Source organism: Antrostomus carolinensis, unplaced genomic scaffold (genome assembly GCF_000700745.2).
Source record: "Antrostomus carolinensis isolate BGI_N321 unplaced genomic scaffold, ASM70074v2 scaffold7223, whole genome shotgun sequence".
NCBI classification, from domain to species: domain Eukaryota; kingdom Metazoa; phylum Chordata; class Aves; order Caprimulgiformes; family Caprimulgidae; genus Antrostomus; species Antrostomus carolinensis.
In genome coordinates this window covers 21,300-42,389 of record NW_010304411.1, presented here as the reverse complement: position 1 = coordinate 42,389, position 21,090 = coordinate 21,300, and the positions used below count along the sequence as shown (strand labels likewise).

The 21,090-nt window shown below is 48.0% G+C and overlaps 1 protein-coding gene across 1 annotated transcript in view; it reads right to left on the bottom strand.

Annotated features, from left to right (window-relative positions):
* The window catches only part of LOC104522210 (protocadherin-1), a 51,414-nt gene that overhangs the window by 9,516 nt on the left and 20,808 nt on the right, over nt 1–21,090 (bottom strand). The window contains 1 exon segment of the mRNA XM_010164436.2: nt 14,889–15,108. Coding sequence (XP_010162738.2) covers nt 14,889–15,108 — 220 coding nt within the window.

Genomic DNA, 21,090 nt, shown 5'->3' with positions numbered 1-21,090 from the left:
ACCCAAATACCTACACAATTGCTCCTTCCACATTCCCACCTTGCCTTTGTGGAAGTCTCTCGCATAGAATTCCTCCCAGACCCTCCCGTTGGGGGTCCCAGCCTGGGTCTGTGGGGCTGACCTGTCCCCCTGTCCAGCCAGGGCTCCCCATGGACACATGGATGCATTGCCCGGAGCCTCCTGGCATGCCCAGGTTACCAATGTGCTGCCAGGCAATGGCAAAGGGTGACAAGAAGGGGCCAGGCCACCAGGGCCAGGAGCAGTGCCACCACCCATGCCAGTGAGAGCTCTGGCTACCCAGCTCTGAGGTTGTGGCCTTGGTGGTACCAGGTCCTGGGGAGCTCCTGGTCCATATTATTATGGGTTGCTGACATACAGTGGTCCCATCTGCCCTGCTTTCAGAGCATCACTGAGACACATCATGGCTTATGGGGGAGACTAGAGACCTGTCCCATGGCTCCTGCAGGAGGATTGTGCCATGTGCTTCTGCCACTGCTCCAGAGGCTGGGGACACTTCCTGCTTCCCCTGTCCAGAGGCTGGGGACACTCACTGCTTGCACAGAAAGCCTTGGGGCAGCAGTGGGGGCAAGGGCAGCAACCCCCATGCTCCAGACCACCCCAGAGCTGCCAGGCGTAGGATGTGTTAAAGCAGCAAATGCTTCTTAGGGAAGGATCCTGAGCGGCTAATCCTGGAGCTTTACCTTGTGCCTGAGCTGTGAAAGGCAGCTCAGGGTCTAATCTGCTCTGGCCCAGCCCCTCTGCTCAGGCACAGGGCTGGGGGGGAGCACAGAGAGGGGTCTCCTCCAGCCCACATCCCACATCCCATATCCTACATCCCACATCCCACATCCCACATGTGCTTCCAGGCGAATTGCAGCTCCCCATCCCTGGGGCTGGCCTCAGCACCCTCCCTCTGCTGCAGCCCACTGCTCCAGCCAGTCTCCCTCCAAGGGTTAATCTTCCTCTCCAAAGCTAATTAGAAAGAGCCTGGGCAAGTGTGGTGGCAGACACCCGCTGCAGTTATCTCCCCACTTCCGGGGCTCTGCCCTTATCATTTAATTAAAGCCGCAGTCGTGCTTCCCTTCCTGGCAGCAGCTAATCAGGGAGGGCACTGGAGCTTGAGGCAGCCTCTGCCAGTTAGCCGGGGAAGAAAGAAGTGGGAGAAGAGCAGGGAATGTGCCCCAGGAAGGACAAAAAAAGAGAGAAGAAGATAAAGAAAGAGTCCCTTTGTGCTGGTAGTTTGGGGACTGGGAGGGCAGTGAGTGACTGAGCCCTAGTGCCAGTCTGCCAGCCATGGTGCTGTGCATGGGGGACACAGGGTCCTCTCAGCTCTGGATGAACCTCCACAATGTCAGCCTGGGAGTGAGCCAAGGAGATGCCTTCACCCCAGGCAGGTGTGGAAGCACTACAGGTTAGCTCCATCTCCCAGCATGAACAGGGCCCTGGACTTCCCACCCTGCCCCAGAGCAGCTCTCCCAGCAAGGCACGCTCAGATGCACCCTGACACCAGAACCCAGGGGTGATATGTGCCCTAGCAGCAGAGCCAGCCTCGCTCAATCCTCCCACGGAACAACACATGCCATGCAGTACCCAGCACCCCCAAGAAAACTGGGGACCCTCAGAGTACTGGCCTGTCCAGGAAGGATGCCATCAAGCAACAGGAGGGATGTCCATCAAGCTACAGCAACCGCAGCAAGCTCCTGCTCCAGGTCTCTGAGGGAGGGCAAGGATGCATAAGCCCTGAGAAATGCTGTTGCTTGAAGACCACTCAACAGTGTGTGGGCACAGCTACACAGGGATGTGTGCTGGCATACCTTCAATGAGAGACTCAGCCACTTTGGGGCAAACAACCCCCAACCAATGCTGACAGCTTCCGTGCCAAATTCCACATCTCTCTTCCAAAGCATGGTTAAGCTAAATGGGTCTTGAAAAGAAATTCTTCTAACCAGTTTGTTAGCAGGGCTGAGACAGCATGTCTTGTTCTCAAAAAACAGCTGGAACACCTCTGCTAAAACTTAAGAAAAAAAAGAAAAAAGAAATCAACCTGAGGGAAACCCAGCATGAAGAATTTAAGCTTTAGTGCTGGAAATCTGCTGAAGTGATAAGCAATCGAAAATAAGTCTGTATAATACAAAATGTCAAGCAGCCCGAGGCTGTGCAGTCTATAGAATGATCCTCATTGCAGGTTCCCAAAGCTGCTCTGAAGGTGCAGCCTGGCTGGGAGATGTATGTGTGTGCTTGGCATGCTCCGAGCGGGAGGAATACAGCAATTGTTTCAGCCTTATGCCAACACTCTACTGTCCTCCCACTGCTCCTGAAAAGAGTGGTCCTCTCTTACCATTGCTCACCTGCTAGTTCCTCAGTCCTCCTAGTGTCCTCATCATATAAGCAAGAATTAACGCGTTATATTTTAATTTTTTGAAAATTTATTTTCAGCAAGACCAATGTTCTCACCACACCTACATGCTTGTGTCGGATGGGAGCGAGCAGGCAGCCACATGTGCAGCCTCGGATTGCATTGCAAGGTGCACCAGTTCATGTGCACGGGCACTTAGGAATATGCTGGTCTGGTTTTATGAGCACTCTCTGTGTTTGCTCCTTGGTGGCTGCCTTTCATTGTACACTTGTATTAAAGCTCTTGTGTCAAGGAGAAAAGACCTGGCATACGCATGTCTGCCTTTGAACAAAACCATTGTTAAGCTCCATCAACAATTTAATAATCTTTCACTAGCAGGACAATGAATCGGGGGAAATTATTCTTGCAGGGGGGCCAGTAGCCACACAGCAAAGTGCTGTTCAAGGCCTTTGAAGTCACATAGGTGTTTAACTGACAAAAGAAATCAGAACTTGATGAAAAGGGCTTGCCTCAACAAGGAGGTCTGGAAAGAAAGAAAACCAAGACCACTAGGAGAGAAGCAGAGAAGGAAGAGCCCTTGGAAGAGAGTCAAGCCAAACCCCAAGAAAACTGGGAGAGGAAATGACAGTATGGATTTGCATGCATACGCTTTGTTTTCTTTCCACAGAATTTTTCTGGGCTGCTTAAGAGTAAAGTGAGCACATTTACTTGTCATTTCAGCTTTTTTACAGTCTGTCCTGACTGTAGAAACACGCTGGTTGCCTGAACCAGTATGCAGACACTGAGGAGGAAGAGGCCAGATCCTTGCCAGAACTGGCTGTGGGTATTTGAAGGATCAGGGGATAGGCACTAAATCCAGGACTGATGCTCCTGGGCTGCCCTGAGGAGGGAATGTCTGTCTGCTGAAGGAGGATGCACACATAGACACGGATACCACATCCAGCCATGGGGAACCAAATGCACATGAAATCCAACATACAGCAGCCTTGTGAGCATCAGACCAGGGGTATGGTCATGAAAATCTGGAGGAATGATCTGATACCAAATGAGGGTGTCTGACTGCTGATTGCTCAAAAATCAAGAGCAGCCCACGCAGGAGAGCCTGAACCTCTGAACTACCCAGCCCACTTCTCTGCAGTGAAGAGACATGCCATAAACCCAGCTGAAAATGCATATTATTGATGCCTCAAACACCCACAGACTCAGAGACTGAAAATCTGCAGTGGAAGCTAAATGGGGAGAGAATTTGTGGCTGGCACATGGCAGAAGCAGCATATGCACTGGTCAAATCCTCCTGTGGTGCAGCCAAAATACATGCCAAGAAATCAACCCAGGTGGTTAACTTTTCTGAATTGAACCACTTGCCATCTTGCTGGCATGATTCCCCACCGAGGCACTGAAAGCATTTGCAGCGCTGATGGCCATGGTCAGGAAGAAGTCACTTCCTCATGTCCAAATAGAAGGTATCAATGCCAATGCAGCTTGAAAAAACAGGATGATACCAGGGTCCCGATGCAAATGGGGAGGTTTAGGAATGAGGCAGACTGGTTAGAGTTTGTTTGGGAAGACCCAGGGAAAAAAACCCAGATCCTGATGAATACTGCTCTGCCCTATGTTTGTTATTAGGATGGCAGAAAGGCACTCGTGGGAAAGTGGGAAAAAAAAGGATAATTGCTTCCGATAGGGAATATCAACCTCCAGCTACCCCTGGGTGCTGCAGTTTACAGACTGCTGGAGGTTAGATGCAATGAAGTTTGCACCACTCGAGGGAGACCTGCCAGAGGCAGTCCTAAAGGCGCAGAATGAATAAAACAGGCTTTAAAGAACGAGCAAGGATTAAACCTGCTGCCTAACATCCTGGCAGGACAAGGGCGGTACATCATCATCTTGTATTAGAGGCAGGTTGGCAAAGGGAGTTTGCCAGCTCTGTCACCCCCAAAGCACAGCACAAGGGAACAGCAGGATGATCACGAGAAGATTTTGATTTCATGGTCCAACAGCGATGTATGAAAACTTCCAGAATCAGTCCAAGGGCATAATTTTTACAGATTATTTTTCAAAATGGAAAAGACTGTAATAGCAGGTCTGCTCCTTATCCACAGTCCATAGCAATAGAAAATATGTGTGCAGCACTGAGCAAAGCTCAGTTTGAATGAGCAGCCCAGAACTGGACAGGTAGAGAGCTCAAAAGGATCTGTGATTTGAGAGGTCTAGGATCAGCAATTGACTCTTCGAAGGAAGCCATTAATCATCATTAAGGAGGTTTATGTCCCGAGGGACCAAGAGGCAAAAACAACACGAGTCCTGTGTCTTATGATGTGGGTTAGCAAAGAGAGAAAACAGGGCCTGGAGAATGAAAAATAAAATGTGTGTGGGCAGCAGGATTTACCTGCAGCGGGGAACTGCCTGAACACGGGGAGAGTTCAGAATTCGACTGCTGAGGGAAACTGATAGGGTGAACAATACCATCAGAACAGCATTGTTTTCAGGAAAGGAAAGATATTTGCCTTCTCTCACTGATTTATCTGCATCTCTGTGGGTGCCCCTTCCTGTGTGGCTAATAAGCAGCAAGCCGCTAGACACGAAATACACAATTTCTTTTGCTTTTATTCATTTTCTTTATAGATATAATAAGTCTTGCTTTTGTCAAGATCCCTGTTGTCTGGGTAATTTAATCTAGAGATCCTCAAGGAACAGAGATCTCCATATTCCTCAAAGTTTAATATCTTGGTTTCAGTTGGCATATTTTCAAGCCATAACTTATACAGCTGAAGAAGAAAAAAAAAAGATTACTTATGTCTAATTGGCATTATACTAATTACCAGCAAAATACATCAAGCAAATATCACATCTACTCGCTCTCTGTCATTTTACATTCCCTACTCCATCTTCTCTTTCCTCAGCAGCTATAAAACAACATAACATGCTGCTCTGACACATCCCTGAACAAAGATCATATCCGAACCCTCTCCTCCTTTCTCTCATTGCCTCCTTGTTTTTTTCACTTCCAAGCAAGGTCGTTTTAAACCAGACACAGACACATAACTGATTGAAAACTGCTGGTTTTATGAACTTGTGCCCATGTACTCCAGCATCCTGCTCTTCTCTCCCGGATCCCTTCCCCAGCCTCTCACAATGGTTCTCATACAGCAGGTTTATGGCTATCCACATTAAGAATGTTTTACCTTTTATATCTGAGTAAGTATACGATCACAGATAGACTAAAACAAAGGCACGTGTTCTCTCACACATGGGTCATCTGAGCCAATTTATTCCTGACTCTCAGCATTTTTGCCAATTTACCCTAAATTATTTAAAAAGTGAAATAAGTTAAACCTGATAACACTGGTCTTATGCTGGAGCAAGGGTTTGGCATGTAAATCTAAGAATCTCCAAGGCCCACTATGAGCATTGTCCTCATCATCCAGCTCATTGTGAGGTCAGCCTGCTTTTACTTGGTGCAGAGCACCTCTCTGGTAGACAGAGCCCTGGCACAGTTTGGGGTGAGCATTGTGGAGGAACCCTTCCCAATGGGCAGGAAAGACAAAGTAACCCTGACTGAAAGAGTTTAACCCAGTGGATGTTAGCTGTGCTAGGGCAGTTGGCCTCAAAGCCCAAGAACAAGCTCTGGTTCTTTGTATTTAGTGATATGGCGGTATAAAGACCACCATGTAGGACTCAGTATCCATCAGACCCTGGTCAGTCCCACCCTTCCATCAATGAGGTGCAGCCCTCTTTTCCCACCAGGAGTGCAGCTGAAGCCCATCACAGAGATTATCTGGGAAGCCCTGTACCTGGTGCAAAGGCACAGCCCCTTCTCCATCCCACTGTGGTCTCCAGCAACAACAAACATGGACAGCTTGTCACTGCATGCCTCTGAGACCTGTCTAAATGTGCCTGCCTGGGAAAATGTTGCTACAAAGCACAGCAGCTTTCCTCATTTCTGCTTGTGGTCCTGATCAGACCGGATAGAGGGCTGAGGTGTTGGAAAGGAAGCCCAGCTCTAACCACACTGCCCAGGGAAGAAGGAGCTGACCACTATGTGGCTCTTCTGCACCACTGTTGTGTCGGCACTGGCCCTGAGCAGACTGCATGGTTGCATCAGCTCACCTGAAATGAGCCCTGGTTCCTGCAGGGGAGCCTCAGCTCTCTGAAAGGAAAGGCAAACGCAGGGGCTGAAACGGTTAGATAACCTCTGAGTCAAAGCAGCCTATCCTTGGTATCTCTCACCAGATGCCATGACTAATGTTAGATTTATGGAGTGTCCTCTCTGCAAGTAAAGGAAAGAGCTAGCGTTACAACCACTTAATGGAGGTGACTTCAAATCAGGATGGATGAGAGCTTGTGGGATGGAGACAGGAAGAAAGATTCATTGATAGTTAGAGCATAAAGGATAAAATCCCAGGGAAGAGCGAACAACTGAGACTGACATTTGACCTGTCTCAATAGCAAAGCTCACATTGATTTCACTGGGGACAGGAATGAATCCCTTATCCTCTGTCTCATGCCTAGGAGAGAGATTTTCCACCCAAGGGATCTACACCTGACCAATCCTTCAAACTCAGGCACATGCTATTTTTATGAGAAAGACAACACAGTATGAAGTCCTCAAGAAGCTCAAATGGGAGACTTCATAAGCTTCTGCAGCATTAAGTTTAAATCCCACACTAATGCAGGTCCTGTTACATGGGAAGGGGTACTGCCAAGCAGGAAGGTTTATAGAGACATTCAGGAGTATTCAGAGGCAGATAAAGGGGAAATAACTGAGCTAGATCACACAGGAGCTGGAAATGGCATGTCAAATTACTTCAAAAGGAGCTTTCTAAGGAAGCAGGTCTTTGAAAACAACAAATAGTCTGGGACTGCTGGGGGATCGTAGTTGTCTATTGCTTTCACACTTGGTCGCTTTTTCTGGTTTAGACGTATTTTAAACCTGAATGCCGACTTCATTTGGCTACTCACTGCCCCTCTGCAAAATCCCTGCTTTCTGCAGGTTCAGCTCTTTGTGGAGCCACAGAGTAGTCAGGTTCAGAAAATTGCTCTGACTGAAGAGTAATTTGGCAAAAAAAAAAAAAAAAAAAAAATCCAGCAAAAACTTCAGCCTGATCAGCTCCCCAGTCCAGTTCTCCATGCAGGCAGACAAACAGCTGTGCTGGCAGAACAGAGCACATGGCACAGGGACAGGGATGAGCAAACCAAGACAGAGAGGAGGGGAGCTGCCTATTTTGGCACTCTTGCTAACAACACACATGGAGTGCTGGCTGTGGTTAACAGGTTCATCAACAGAAATGCTCATAACTCAGCTACTGGCTCTCCCCCATGGATATCACATGGACCATCTGCAATTGCTCCAGAGCACCTCTCCAAAGGCAGGGCACCAGGTCTCAAACTCTGCTCAAATGCATATTTTAAAATGTTACAGAAAATACAAAAGAAGAGTCTGAAGAAACTTCATCCAACCCCTCAAACAAAGAAGGGACACACCTTCTTGTTCCTGTTGCAGATCTAATTCTGAAATCTTCTTCCTGTAACACAGTTTAGTAACTTGAGTTGAACCCATTAATAGTTTGAGGATGACATAAACTGGTCTTTGGAAAACAGACTTTATACCAAAAAAGAGGTGTTTAGATTTGGTCCAGATAAAAATAGCTGTGCATGACCATTTCCATGGGCATTTGCAACCATTGCCAGGTGAAAGCAAAAAACCTAAGTCCTGTGCGGACTGAGTGGCAGTAACCTATATCCCACCTTGCAGGCACCTTGTGAAGGTGAAGAGTTCCTTGTTTTAATGTCACTTGAGAGCTACGACCCAGTCTCAAGGGGACTGCCCTGAAAAGTGTTCCTGCACCAGACTGGAAAAGGTACATGACATTGTTTGGTCACCCTGGTCTGGGAGACTGGGGAATCCTCCTTACCCTGGGACAGTAGAAGTTATCTTCCCTGTAAAAGCTTATTTACAGTTCTTAGACAAAAATTATACATATGGAAGATACCACAGTCCAGTCCAGGACTGCAAGAAATAGCAGAAAACTCAAAAAATCCAATCTTCAATGCAGGAAGCACACATACAGCCACAGGGACCTATATATTCTACAAGAGAAGGCACTTTTCTACTGAAATATGAAGCTTTTTGCCTCTTGGGCATTGACTTAGAACTACTGTCCTGCCTAGAATTTTCATAAGCTGCAGCCACAGTTCAGGGGCAGAAAGGGTGAAAAAAGTCATCAGAATCCAACAGGGAAATTTGGTTCCTTCAAATAACTCCTCTAGAGATGTGCAGGATCTGCCAAGGATCTTTGGAGAACTTAAGGACAATCTTACATGTGCATTACCACATAATCCTGTGAGACAAAGAAGACACTGTCAAATAAATTATTAAAGCTATTTTGGACAACCTATGAAGCAAGTAGCATCCTTCTTAGAAGGTCTTGAGAGGATTAAAGGCATTCTCTGTAGCTAGTAGCAATGTACTTGTTACTCAGTCTGGGGAAGAAAAAACAGCTTTACCCTATTTACCCTGGGATTCTCGGTACAATTAAGTAAGGTGACCTGGTTGACGTGGCATGCCACAACTGCTCTGACCTCAACGGCTCTTTCGTAAGAGGGAGTTTACCTAGGCATGGGTGCTGGAAAATATGGAAAAGAAGAAATAGGGTGAGAACAAGTTTGAAATTACAGCTCAGACAGAAATGGCATGTTGAAACCAAGATGGTGTAATCCATGACCATTTGCAATTTGTCGGATGCCATCTCTTGTGATAAGGATCTTTTCCCACATCTCCCTTCAGTAGTGATTAGGAAAATCAGAAGCTATCTTTGGAGATTAACCAACATTAAGTGAAGAAAGTAGAGAAGCTCACAATTTCTTATGAAGAAATGCAAATGCCTGTCATGCTGAAGATCACTGAGAAATGCAGATGTAATTTGTAGAAGTAGATGAGATGCAGAAGATGGTCACACAGAGATCTTTGTTACACATACCCTAAACCAGAGTGGGACTTGGAAACTAATAGTAACAAGAAAACATCTACAATAAATAATTCCAGCCCTGATGTCAATAATCAGTGTTAAAAAGGAAAAGGCTGAAGATCAGTTTAAAAAAATCCCACAATGTTTCAGCCAGAGAGGAGTCCAAGCACCAGCCAGACCCAAGCCAGCGGTCCTCAGCTGGTCAGATCTGTGACCTGCCGGTTCTCAGTCAGCAAAGGGGAGAGTGGTGCACAGCATCAGTCAGAGACCATCTTTCTTTATTCCACGTCACCAGCATTTATCCTAACCTACGCCATACCCTCAGTTCTCCCTCAGAAGGTGTGAGATGTTTCAGTAACAGAAGAGGTCTGTGTACCAGACATCCTATCTGGGCTCACCAGCCTTTGACCAGGAAAAACGGCTTGAATCCCACATCCCAGACTGGAGCCCAGTCAAAAGCATTCCTCAGCGCTCTGCAACAAAGCAAAAATGCTGCAGGGTATGTTTGAAAAAAAAATCCGCAGACTGAACATGTGCCTGGAACACTTTCTGTGAGACAAAAGGGACATTTAAAGATATTGCAAAAAAAGAATAATAGGTTTTAAGATCTAGAGACTTCACTCTACCAGAGGAGGAGGAAGAAAGTCATTTTTTTTTCTCCCATCTGCTGGCTGGAAGGAACTGAACAACAATAGCAGTGAGAACCTTAAAAAGAAGCTCATGACCAGACTGGCACTAAGCAGAGGACAGGAGGAAGTGGCTGCCCAGTGCTGCAAATCCATCTCATCACCATCAGCAACCGTTGGCTTGAGAGTCCTCTCCTGAGCCACTCACCTTCTCAAGGTGCTGAGATATTGCAGGGTGCACACACAGCCCACTGCTAGCCAGAAACAGCTCTGCTTGCACGCGATAGACACGCATGCCTGTCGTGAGACTATGAAGACAAACACCAGCAGTGACATTATCTCTGTGCCTGGTGCTGCTATGGATGCCACTGAATGCTGCTGGAGAGCTGCGGGCTATCATCTGGACACATCCACACCGCTAAAAGGTTGTGGAGATCATGCAGAAAAAAAATGCTATGAAGGAACAGAAGACTTGAACTATAATCAGAAGTGTGGCAAAGAAGAGCAGGAGGAAAAAAAATCTCTCCAGGCTGTCTTCACAAGGGTTGCCAAAAAGCAGCACATACATCCAAGATGTGCCAGATGTTGCTGCTGCCCAGGAATGGGGTTGCAGGTCTGTGGTGGCATCATGAGCAGATGGCAATGGCTGAGAGGAGCCCAAGGAAGGGTGGGAGGAAAGGAAGAGAGACCCAGCTGCCAAAATGCCTTGGCTCTGCTCACAGTAAGGGACTTGACTCAGTTTTTGCGTACATCAAAGAGAACTTTAAATGTTGACTTCCTTGCGTGTGATCTACAAGTATGCGTGACGTGAGGTGTCTTTTAATATTAAGATTCAATGGAAAGAAATGGGAGCTAGAGCAGCTGAAGCAGAATTTAGGTGTAGGCTTGTGAAGCTAGGGCCAGAGAAGATCTACCACTGGAAGAGCTCACCAGGGGTCTCTCACATGTGCCACCATTTTCAATTTGCTATCAAAATGGGATCTTTCCAAAGGAGTGCTCCCGCTCAGCTCCAGTCAGCTGCAAAAATCACAGGGTGAAATTCTATGTCCTGTGTCATGCAGGGGTTAGACATGCTGCTCCTTCTGGCTTTACAATGCATCCATGTACCACTCTTTCTCAAAACAAAGTAAAATTTGGACAGAAAGGGTTTTATTAAGTCCAGCAGTCAAACTCTGGAAATGGTATCTCAATTCGTGTGATCAAGCCGTGCTGAGGTGTACAGAGGAGGTAGGAGACCATGAAAAAAAGGCCAGAAAAGCCTATGGCTATGCACCAGGCGAGAGGGTTTTACATCTAGCTCTGCCATAAAGTCCCAAAGCCACACTGCTCGCGCCTCGTACATCAGCAGCTGCCCGGAGGCGGCCGATGCAGCCTCGGCTTCGCCATCCAAGAGCAGCTGGAGACCTGCCTCGTAGCTCAGGAGCACTGGGATCCTAGAGTGGCTCTTGCCTTCCGAAAAGAGCAGAAGAAGGAGCTGCCAGCTCATCCAGGGGGTCACCCAAAGCTAGCAGACTTCTCAGAAATGCAGATTATAATTTTCTATTTAATTCTCCACCTATGGTGGAATTTCTTCCCTGGAAGGGGAGCTGTGAGGATAAACTCATTAACATCTGTGAAATACAGATACTACTGCACTAAGTGCATTGCAAAAGCTCATGAGATGATTGTTAATTACATATTCAGTACGGAGTTATAATAGTATGCATTAAAAATGGCATGGGGTCCCCACTTTAAATAACGGGGATAAAACAGATTAAAAGTTTGCCCCTGCTCCGTCAGCAGAAGAAATCTTTCATCCAATATATCGTCATCTCAGGTACCTTTGTACCACACAGGGACAGAGCAAAATAGTCTTCGTGTAACGTTTCCTAAATTGCAAGTATTTGGTTCTGTAATCTTACTAAATTCTCTCTGTCGTCAATGGAGAGAGACTGGCACTTTCATAATCCAAGCTCTGCAGGCATTATGGCAGGGCAGATACTCTGCAGAGCAGAATCACTCCCAGGCTCCTTCCAACTAAAGCAAATCTGTGATACAGGGGGAGCAGATGTCTTTAGTGAAAGCAACGGGTGGCCAAGTGGGAGACTAAACTCAGTTCCCAGCTCAGTGTACCCCACAGAAGTGGATAACAGCATGGCAAAATGTTGGGGAGGAAACAGTGGGCAGCTAGGTAAAATACCAGGGATGACAAATGCCTGGGATGACTGAGGAGCTGGCACATCAGTGCCAAGATACTGGAGAAGTCTTCATCAGAAACATCATAATTTCTCCTGAAAAGGACCTGGCTCAGCCCCTGCAATACAGCATTTTACTGCAGTCTGCACAGTAAAAGGTGTCCAAAAAAGGAGGACACTGATATGTGTGTTAATCAAGTGAAGAACCATCTACAAAGAAAAGGCATGGATCTGTCTTCCAGTTGAAAAGCTATAAATAGCCTTGCATACTTGCTTATCAGATTGGTTCGGCTGCAGGGATAATCTCCTGGAGAAAGCAATGGAAGCTCTGTTATGTTGGATATTTATAACTAGATGAAAGCCTAGAAAGTGCACAGTCATGTCAGTCGCACTCGTGCCGCGAGATAGGGTGTGTGGGATCCAATTAGTCTCTTCAGTTTAATATAAGGTCAAGAATGGCTTAGACTTTCCAGCTTCATGAAAAAACAAAATTTGTCCACTTTGAGGGGCTGGTGCTACTGGAGCAGCTGCAGAAGTCAAGACAAGGGCATTACAAGACCGTCCCCCAAAAGGTCATGATGGTCCCAAATCACTGGAGACTTTTTTCAGGAAGCAAGACATGACCCTTCTCTGGACAAACAAGAGAGAGAGGTCTTGTTTGTGCCACAGAGAGGGATGATGTGCCACATCTCGGGCAGGCGGACCATGGGAAACGCAACTCTGATGAACCGATCTAACACAACCAGCAACTCATCATCTCCAAATCACCTGGTCCAGCGCCAGGGTCCCCTTAATAGTCTGCTTAATGGATCCTGGCCCTGACCCCAGCCCCTCAAGTTCATTGAACTGCCTCTGCCAGATTATCTGCAGAGCACCACGACTGACTAGAGCTAATGCTGGTGGATTCCCCAGAGCCTTGGCCTGCCATGGCCTCTGCACTGAACCAGGTTTATCCAGGTCAGGACGTTTTGTGATGCTGTGGGCAGGAAGCAATGCCTGAGTGCTCTGTCTCTCTGAGAGCCACTGCTCCAGGCACTGTCCCATAGCCTTCCTCAGGTTTCCTCATGCCCATTGGGCAGACAATGAACATACCAGGGACTACAATGCATCCATCTCTGCCTTCTATCTCCTGCTGCAGACCCTCTAGGTCCTCCTTTCTCTCTCTTCTTTCTAGTTCTAGCCCTGCTCCTCCCTCATGGTCTCTGGGTTGCCTGTCACCTTCAGGGGCTCAAACTTTCCTCTTCCAGCCCCGTCATCACCACTGCCACGCTATATCCTTCAGCACAGCCATATGGCATCTTCTTGCCCACATGCCCTTCAAGCCTCTCTTTGCAGGCACCTGGCTGGTACTCAAGGGCACTTGGGAACTCCAGTACTGTCATCCTATGCCAGGACTCCAGGAACTTCTCTACACTGCTCTTCCCAGTTGGCTGGCTGATACTTTTGGGAAAAAAGGGATCTGCATGACACTCCTAGACAGGAGTGTGACTCATATTGCAAGAGCAACAAATGGATTTGGGAATCCTGCCAGATCTGGCACCACCATGCCTTGCTTCAATAGTCATAGCATAGCGAACTCCAGCACTACTCCAGGAACTAACCTGAGAAGAAAGGAGATGTTCCACTAGACCTTCAAGACCACAAATTAACTTGGCCCCTTGTTTTCCTTACAGGGGGACCCAGCAGATTTGCAGCTTCCCTGGGCCAGCTGAACACACTCTTAGCCATTTTCAAACCACATACAGATGTCTCCCAAAGTCAAGGATGCTCCCAGAAGTAGGAGGAGACTTCAGGAGAATCCATTGCACCTCCTCTTTTTCCCTCCCAGAAGTTTCTTTGAACTTGCTAGCTCCACTGTGACCTCCCCTCAGTACAAGAGCACAGAAGGCAGCAGGTACAGGAAAGTAGATGTTATGTGCACAGCCAGAGCCAAGTCCGAGGAAGCAACTTAAGCTGGCCAGAGAAGATAGGTTGGGGAGTGGGCTGGTTGAGGGTAGTCAGGCAGGCAGCACAGAGGCAGCACAAGGAGCGGAACTGGGGATGAAGCTGTGCCAGGGTGGGGGAAAGCCAGCTCTCCCACAGTGAGACTGCAGACACCTCCAGTGGGGTTGGACCTGAGCAGGTGACCTGAAGGGCCCAATGAAGGCAGGACACGTCACTCTTGGGTTTGTTACCACCACTCTCTTCTGATCCTCCACTCTGCATATCTCCTCACCCCAAGTCTGTGTCACTACACCTGCTCTCCCATTCCACTCCCTGGGAATCTCCCATGTCTCCAACACCCACCACAGCATGGAGAGCTGCATCACAACCCAACCACCCCTACACCCCTGCCCTGCCACAGGGACAGGCACCCCTGGGACCACCTGATTGCAGCACACTGTCACGATCGGCTTGGCTACAACCCCCTCTGCGTGCCATCTCTGCTGCCGTCTCAGACCATCCTCTTGGGCCCCCAGTCTACATCATGCCAAACCCATCTGCCTCCTCGACTCTTCCCACTCCCATATCTCCTGGTCTCCCCCAGAGCTCCTCCCCCTCATCCACCTCTCCCCTCCCCACCATGTCCTTGCTGTTCTCTTGCTTTGAGCCCCATATCTTCTCCAGCCTCCTAGCCCCACCAGACTTGAGCATGGCAAGCCTGTCCCACCCAAGCTCCTTGCCCCATCTCACCTGCACCAGGGGAGGTGCAGCATTGCAGATGAAGAGCCTTGGGCGCAGGGTCCCTGGGGCAGGGACAGGCACGCGTGCCACAAGCACTTACCATTCTCAGGGTGCTCCATCTCCCCAATGCTGCCATCGGGCGTGGTGCGTTCGTAGTGATCTTCAGGCAGGGCTAGTGGCCCTATGCGGGGCCCCGACGATGATTTGCTGCTTGGGGTCTCTGATTCCTCCAGCCCACTGTCGTAGTAGCTGTGCTGGGAGGGATCCTGCAGGTCCTGAGCCTGGCTGGCTGCAGAGAACGTCACTCGGCGATGAGGTAACTGGGAGAGAAGAGAAAAGCTGTTGCATCACCCACCCAGCAGATGAAGGCAAAGGGGAGGTCATCAAACCTGACCCCTAAACAGAGGCAGAGCACTCCTGCCCAGCTCTCCTGACACCAGCAGGGTCCATCATCAGCCCCCCACAGACACAGCACCAGGCTCCCCAGCCAAGAGCACCCCATCAGACACCATCCCACGTGAGGACCACACCTTGAATGGTCCCCGCGTGCCCCTGACCCAGCATCTCACTCCATGGCTCATGTCCCAGCCTCCTTTTCCAACCCTTGGCAGATGCTCTCTCCCATGACAGGCAGGCTCCAGAAAGGTCCACAGCATCCTGAATCACTGGCCCCCACCCCACCCCACCTTTCATCTGGGTTCTCCACTTTGCACTTAGGCTCTGCATGCACCCTTAGTGCTCTAAGACCCACCTGGCCGATCCCATCTCTCCAGAGAGCCTCTCTAATGAGATCACTGCCCAGCACAGAGTGATGTCTGATGACATCATCCCTCACCTTCCACCCTCTGGCCTGACACCATCTCTCATCCTAAGAGGTTCTCCATAAAGGGTCATCATCACTTCTTTTGTCTGTTTATTAAACATTTCAAAGACCCTATTTCACACTTTCTCTGCCCAGCTTTGCCACATGCTTGGGAGGAGCTCCCTGCAAACAGCCATTCAGCGACATCATTATCCTCCTCCAAATCCTTCCATAAAACCCTTCGTTGTCGTGATTACTAAGGAGTGGAAAGGGCAGCACAAGTTCATAAGCCAAGAGCAGGCTGATAAGCACAGAGAATAAAACACAAGCACCAAGAGAGAGAAAAAGACACAAAAACACCCATCAATGTAGGAGGGGGTCCAAGAAAGGAGCTATTTGATGGGTGACTGGGAGAGTAAAGAACCAACACACCATTTAGGCTGAATACCTTTTTTGCTGATATCTTTACTACAAGGCAGTGGTAATCAGGTATCCCAAACAGCTAGCACCAACGAGGAAGGGGGAGGAATTGAGACTAACTGAGGGATGGAACACACAGGGAGCATTTAGATGAGCTAGCTGCTTTTAGGTTGGTTGGACCCGATTAAATTCACCCCAGGTGCTTAGAGACCTGATTTAAGTAACTTCAGAGCTGTTAAGGTTTGGTTTTTTTTTTTCCCTTCTTCCCCCCCCTTTTTTTTTTCCTTTTTTTTTTCCTTTTTTAAATATACTTTTTTTAAAGCATTTGTAGAGAATCAAGGAGCCTCCAGAAGACTGGATGTGAGCTAAAATAGTGCCTGTCTTTAAAGATGAGAAAAAAAGAAGAGCTGGAGAATTATAAAACAGTTAGCTTAATTTCAGTTCCTGGAAAAATACTGAAACAGATAAAAGAACTCTTTGTAAGTACCTACAAGATAACAAGGAAATGAGTAACAGCCACTGTAGGTTTGTCACAAACAAACATGTCAAGCTATTGAACTTTTTCCTTTGAAAAGACATCAGGCCTTGTGGATGGAGGTGGAGCAGCAAACGTTGTATCTTGACTTTAGGAAGTTTTTTGACGCTATTTTAGATTATATTCTTGTAAGGAATGCAGGAAAACAGTGTAGGTGCAGCATAGCACTTCTCTGCTTAGGTAATATAGTGCAATTCACGGCAGGGTGGATGCAAAGCATTTAGAAAGTTGTATTCAGAAAGTAATTACTGAAGACAGGCCTTTCAGCTGGGACGATGTATCAAAAGAAATTCTTCGGGTTGCGTCCCGAGTCCATTGCTAGCCCATATTTTCATTAACTGCTTGGATGACAGATGTGGAATATATCTGTCACATTTGCACACTTAGGAAAAATAATCACCACGCACGCAGCAGGCTGGCTGAAGGATTGAGGTTTACAACAGATCATGGGTTGACTAGCCATCAATGGTGTCAATCTCTCACCAAAAAATGCATCTATACTGGGATACGTAAACAGGCGCATTGGTTGTGAGTCACAGGGGGATCTGTCTGCTCTTATGGGCTCCAGTAGGACTTCAGAAGCAGAAGTCTCCAGTCCAGGCACCCTTTTCAAGTACATATGCACCAGTTAGGCAGTGAGGAGCAGAAACAAGCAGCTGTAGAAATCATGACAAACCATGAAAAGACTGAGGAAACTGGTTTGGGGAAGAGAAGGCAAAGGCAGCAGTCTTCAAGCTCATAAAAGCCTTCTGCAAAGAGAAAGTTGCTGCTTTTGGCCATGGACAGACAAGGAACAAACTTCACCTGCAGCAGGGAACACTGAGGTTAACCACTTGGGAAAAATTACAATGGTAGGTCTATCCAAGTGCGATAGATTGCCCAAGCAGATGGTGCAATCTTTGTCATGAAGAGAGAGGCAAGCACCTCTCAGGAGGTCTTCATGTAGAGCTCTGGAGGAGCTGAGGTCAAGGCAGCCCTGCCTGCAGCAGAACTGTGTGCAGGCATCATCTCCAGATGTCACCTCCCAGCCCACTTTGTAGGTTGTGCAGCTGTGTAAAGCCTGTAAAGCCTTCACCACACGGATGTCACTGCCCTCTATGGCAGGCACAGCTTCCTCCTGCACCCTGACTGTTTGTCTGATACTGCTGTCCTCCATCACCACAGCTCATTCCTAGCTCAAAGCTTCTGCTTTCACTCCGTGCTTGTAAAACCCCAGACAAACAACTAGGGCTCCTTGGGGTGCCTGCAATAATACAAACAAACAGCCTCTGAAACCCAGCCTGTGACAGCTACTATCCCTCCCCTGAGGGCTCTCCTTCCAAAATAGCATCACTTTTACCTAAAAACCACCTCCTTTAAATGTCAAATCCTGCCTGGCAGCCCTTGCCAGGGTTCTTCTCCTCACTGCAGGGCAAAGGCAATCCACGCTGAAGCCCACTCCCCTCCCACCACGCATGGCAGCGTGGCACTGACGAGGGTTAGTGCCCCCCTCCTACTCTGTGTGGTCCCCACCACGCTGTGACCATGCACTTCAAAAATAATAGTAGCTTGTGTCTGGCTGAAGCTCTCCACCCAGAGACCCTTGTTTTGGAGTCAAGGAAAGACACTGAATCCATTTGTCTGGCACTGACTTACAGAAATAGGGTTTTGTTTGACCTTTCTCTGCTAGGTTAAAGAGCCTTTCAGCACACAGCATTTTCTACACAAGAAGCTGCTTGCACAGTGCAATCAAGGCACCCCTCAATCTTCTTTTTGAGAAGTTAAACAAACCAGGTTCCTTAAGTCTTATCCTGCAAGCCAGCAAATCAGTTTTTTGGCCCTTGTCTTTACTTGCCCCAGTTTTTCCCCATTCCTCATCAGAGGTGATCCCTGCAGGACTGCTGTCACCATCTCACCAGGGCTTTCTGCAGAGCCTTGCTTCTCCTCCTACCTCTCAGGTTTTCCCATCTGAGGATAGTATTAGCCCTTTGGTGGGAGCACTGTGAGTGTTCACACTGAGCTACTCCTGCAGTGTGACCCTTAAATCCATTTTAAAGTCAGTGCTTTCCAGGATATAAACCAGCATTCCCTATTTCTCAATGTACAGCTTTGCATTTGGCTGTGTTAAAATGCACTTTGTTTAAATGGGCCCAGTTTACCAAGCAATCTGGATTGCTCTGCATGACTGCTCTATCCTCATCATGATCTCCCACTCCACCAGTCTCTGTGTCAGCTGCAAATTTTATCAGTGGTGATTTTATATTTACTTCCAGATCGTTGATTATAATGTTGAATGACAGCGGGCACAGATCTGCTGCTGAAGAGCTCTTCTAGGAGAACTTCGTTCCATGAAGACTCCCAACCAACGACTACTTTTCTTTGCTAAGCTGTTGACAAACCAGATCTTAATCTATCTAACAATACTTTACTTATAATGAGTAGTGGTAATTCAAAATAATAATAGCATAACTCGTTATCAACTGGGCATCCTCATCAGACTCCAAGTTGATCAGCTGCACGCTGTAATCCCACACCAACAGAAGACCAGCTCTGGTGCTTCAGACCCGCAGGTATGCCTGGAGCAGAGCCTGTCCTTCACAGCGGCCAGGAGCAGGTGCTTAAGGAGAGGTTGAAGAGCTGGACCTGTCATGTAATGACACTGCTCAGTAGCCCTTCCCATCCAACTGCATTGACTGACGTCAATGCTATTTCCATCATTGAGTTTCCTGCCTCAGCTACTAATCCAGTTGTTCCCTGGGGCTGGCAAGGACGGTGTGCGGTACGCACAGCATCCCCATCACCATTCCAGCTGGCTCATGGCATCCCTGCCCTCCCACTCCCCCTGGCCCATTCTGGGCTCCCCAGCTCCGTAACATCCCTGGATCACAGAGCTATTTGGGGCAAATTATTTCATTCGATTATTTAAAATATCAGTATTTCAAGGAGACGATATTTTGAATGTCTTTGCTGGTTACCAGCGCATTGGCAGGTACTGCATCCTACGTTGTTATGTCTCAGTACAAATTACTAGAACTATTTATTGAATACTTTTGCATTTTTCTACATAATTAACAATTTTGCAATCTCCATTTGGAAATGACAATTACCAGATTCCACCTCTTCCTAGCACATTTTTTAAAGCACTCCTTACTGTGTTTAGCTTGTCAAAATTGATTTTCCCCCAACGTTTTTTGCTTTCCTTGTCAATTTTCTACACTGCATAACTACTCATTTCTACTAATTGCTATACACTCCCTCCCTTTTCCCTTTTTTCCCCCCACAGTATTTATTGTTTTTCTATTTCAAATTGCTGTCTCCACTTTGCTGCTGCACTAGAGTGGGATTTGGGGCAAAACTGTCTGTTTTCTTAGCTGAGAACTTGTGGTTCTGAAAAAAAACCCCTCCTTTCAAGGGCTTCTCAGTGTTCACTCTGGTGGGGAGATGTGCCTGTGCCAGCCTGTACATCTGAGGAGCAAACTGTCCCCACTTTCCTCAGGGAGCACCGGCACTGGTGGCTGCATCCAGCACTGGTGGCTGCTCTGATGAAGACATTCATCCCCTGGTAAATCCTATGGGTTTCGGTTCTGCCGCAGCTCAGGGGTTTTTTTCCTGAGCAAGGAATCATTTGCAGCTCACACGTTTCATGACCTCCATCCTCTGTGAAGTGCTCTCATGGTTTTTTGAGTCCACACCTGCTTTTGGCCTCCATGGCATCCTGCAGCAATGAACTCTGCCCACGTGCTACGCGGCAAAGCACTTCCCTTTGGTTTTACATCTGCTGCCTGGTACATTTTTCCTTGAACTTCTCCTACCTGCAGGGTTATGAGAAAACATGAGTAATTGCTCCTCGCTCTACTCCTTTCCAATTTCACAGATCCGCGCTGCATCCTGCTCCGCTGCGTCCTCTGCGAGCTGCGGCTTGCAAGTACGTGCAGCCCATCCTCCTGCAGATTACCGCGCAGGTTGGGCCAGCTTTGCTGCCCTTCTCGGTGCCTGTTCCACCTCTGCCACAGCCTTTCCACAATGGGGAAGCCAGGCTCACACCCACAGTTCCAGTTCTGGGGTATTCTGTTTTTCAGCTGGGACAGAGCTGGGTTTCTTTTTAGTAGCTAGAATAGTGCTGCCAAGTGCTAGCCTAGTGCTAGTCCAGTGAAACCGCCACATGGGCCTTATCTGATAGTAGCAGGGATTTGTTTTGATGAGAAATTTTCTCAGGTTCTCCCCAACAGCCTTCCCCAGCCTGCCTGGTCCTGGCTACACACCCCAAAACCTGTCCTGATGCCCTCTGCCAGGAAGGTCCTCACCTACAGATGCTGGAGGGGACTAAAAGGACCCCCTCCCTCCTCAGCCCCTCTCTGCTCCCTCCTGCTTCTTCATCGCAAACGTCTCCAGCTCTCACCGGGACCCACACCAAACTGATTTTCCTTGCTAAACCCAGGGACAACAAGCTCAGCCCAAAGGAGAGCAGTGCTACAAGGGAGCAGGGCTGTGGGGTGTCACATCAGCTCCCCCCAAACACATGGCATCATGCCCTGCACAGACGGCACAGACTGAGCAGCAGAAGAT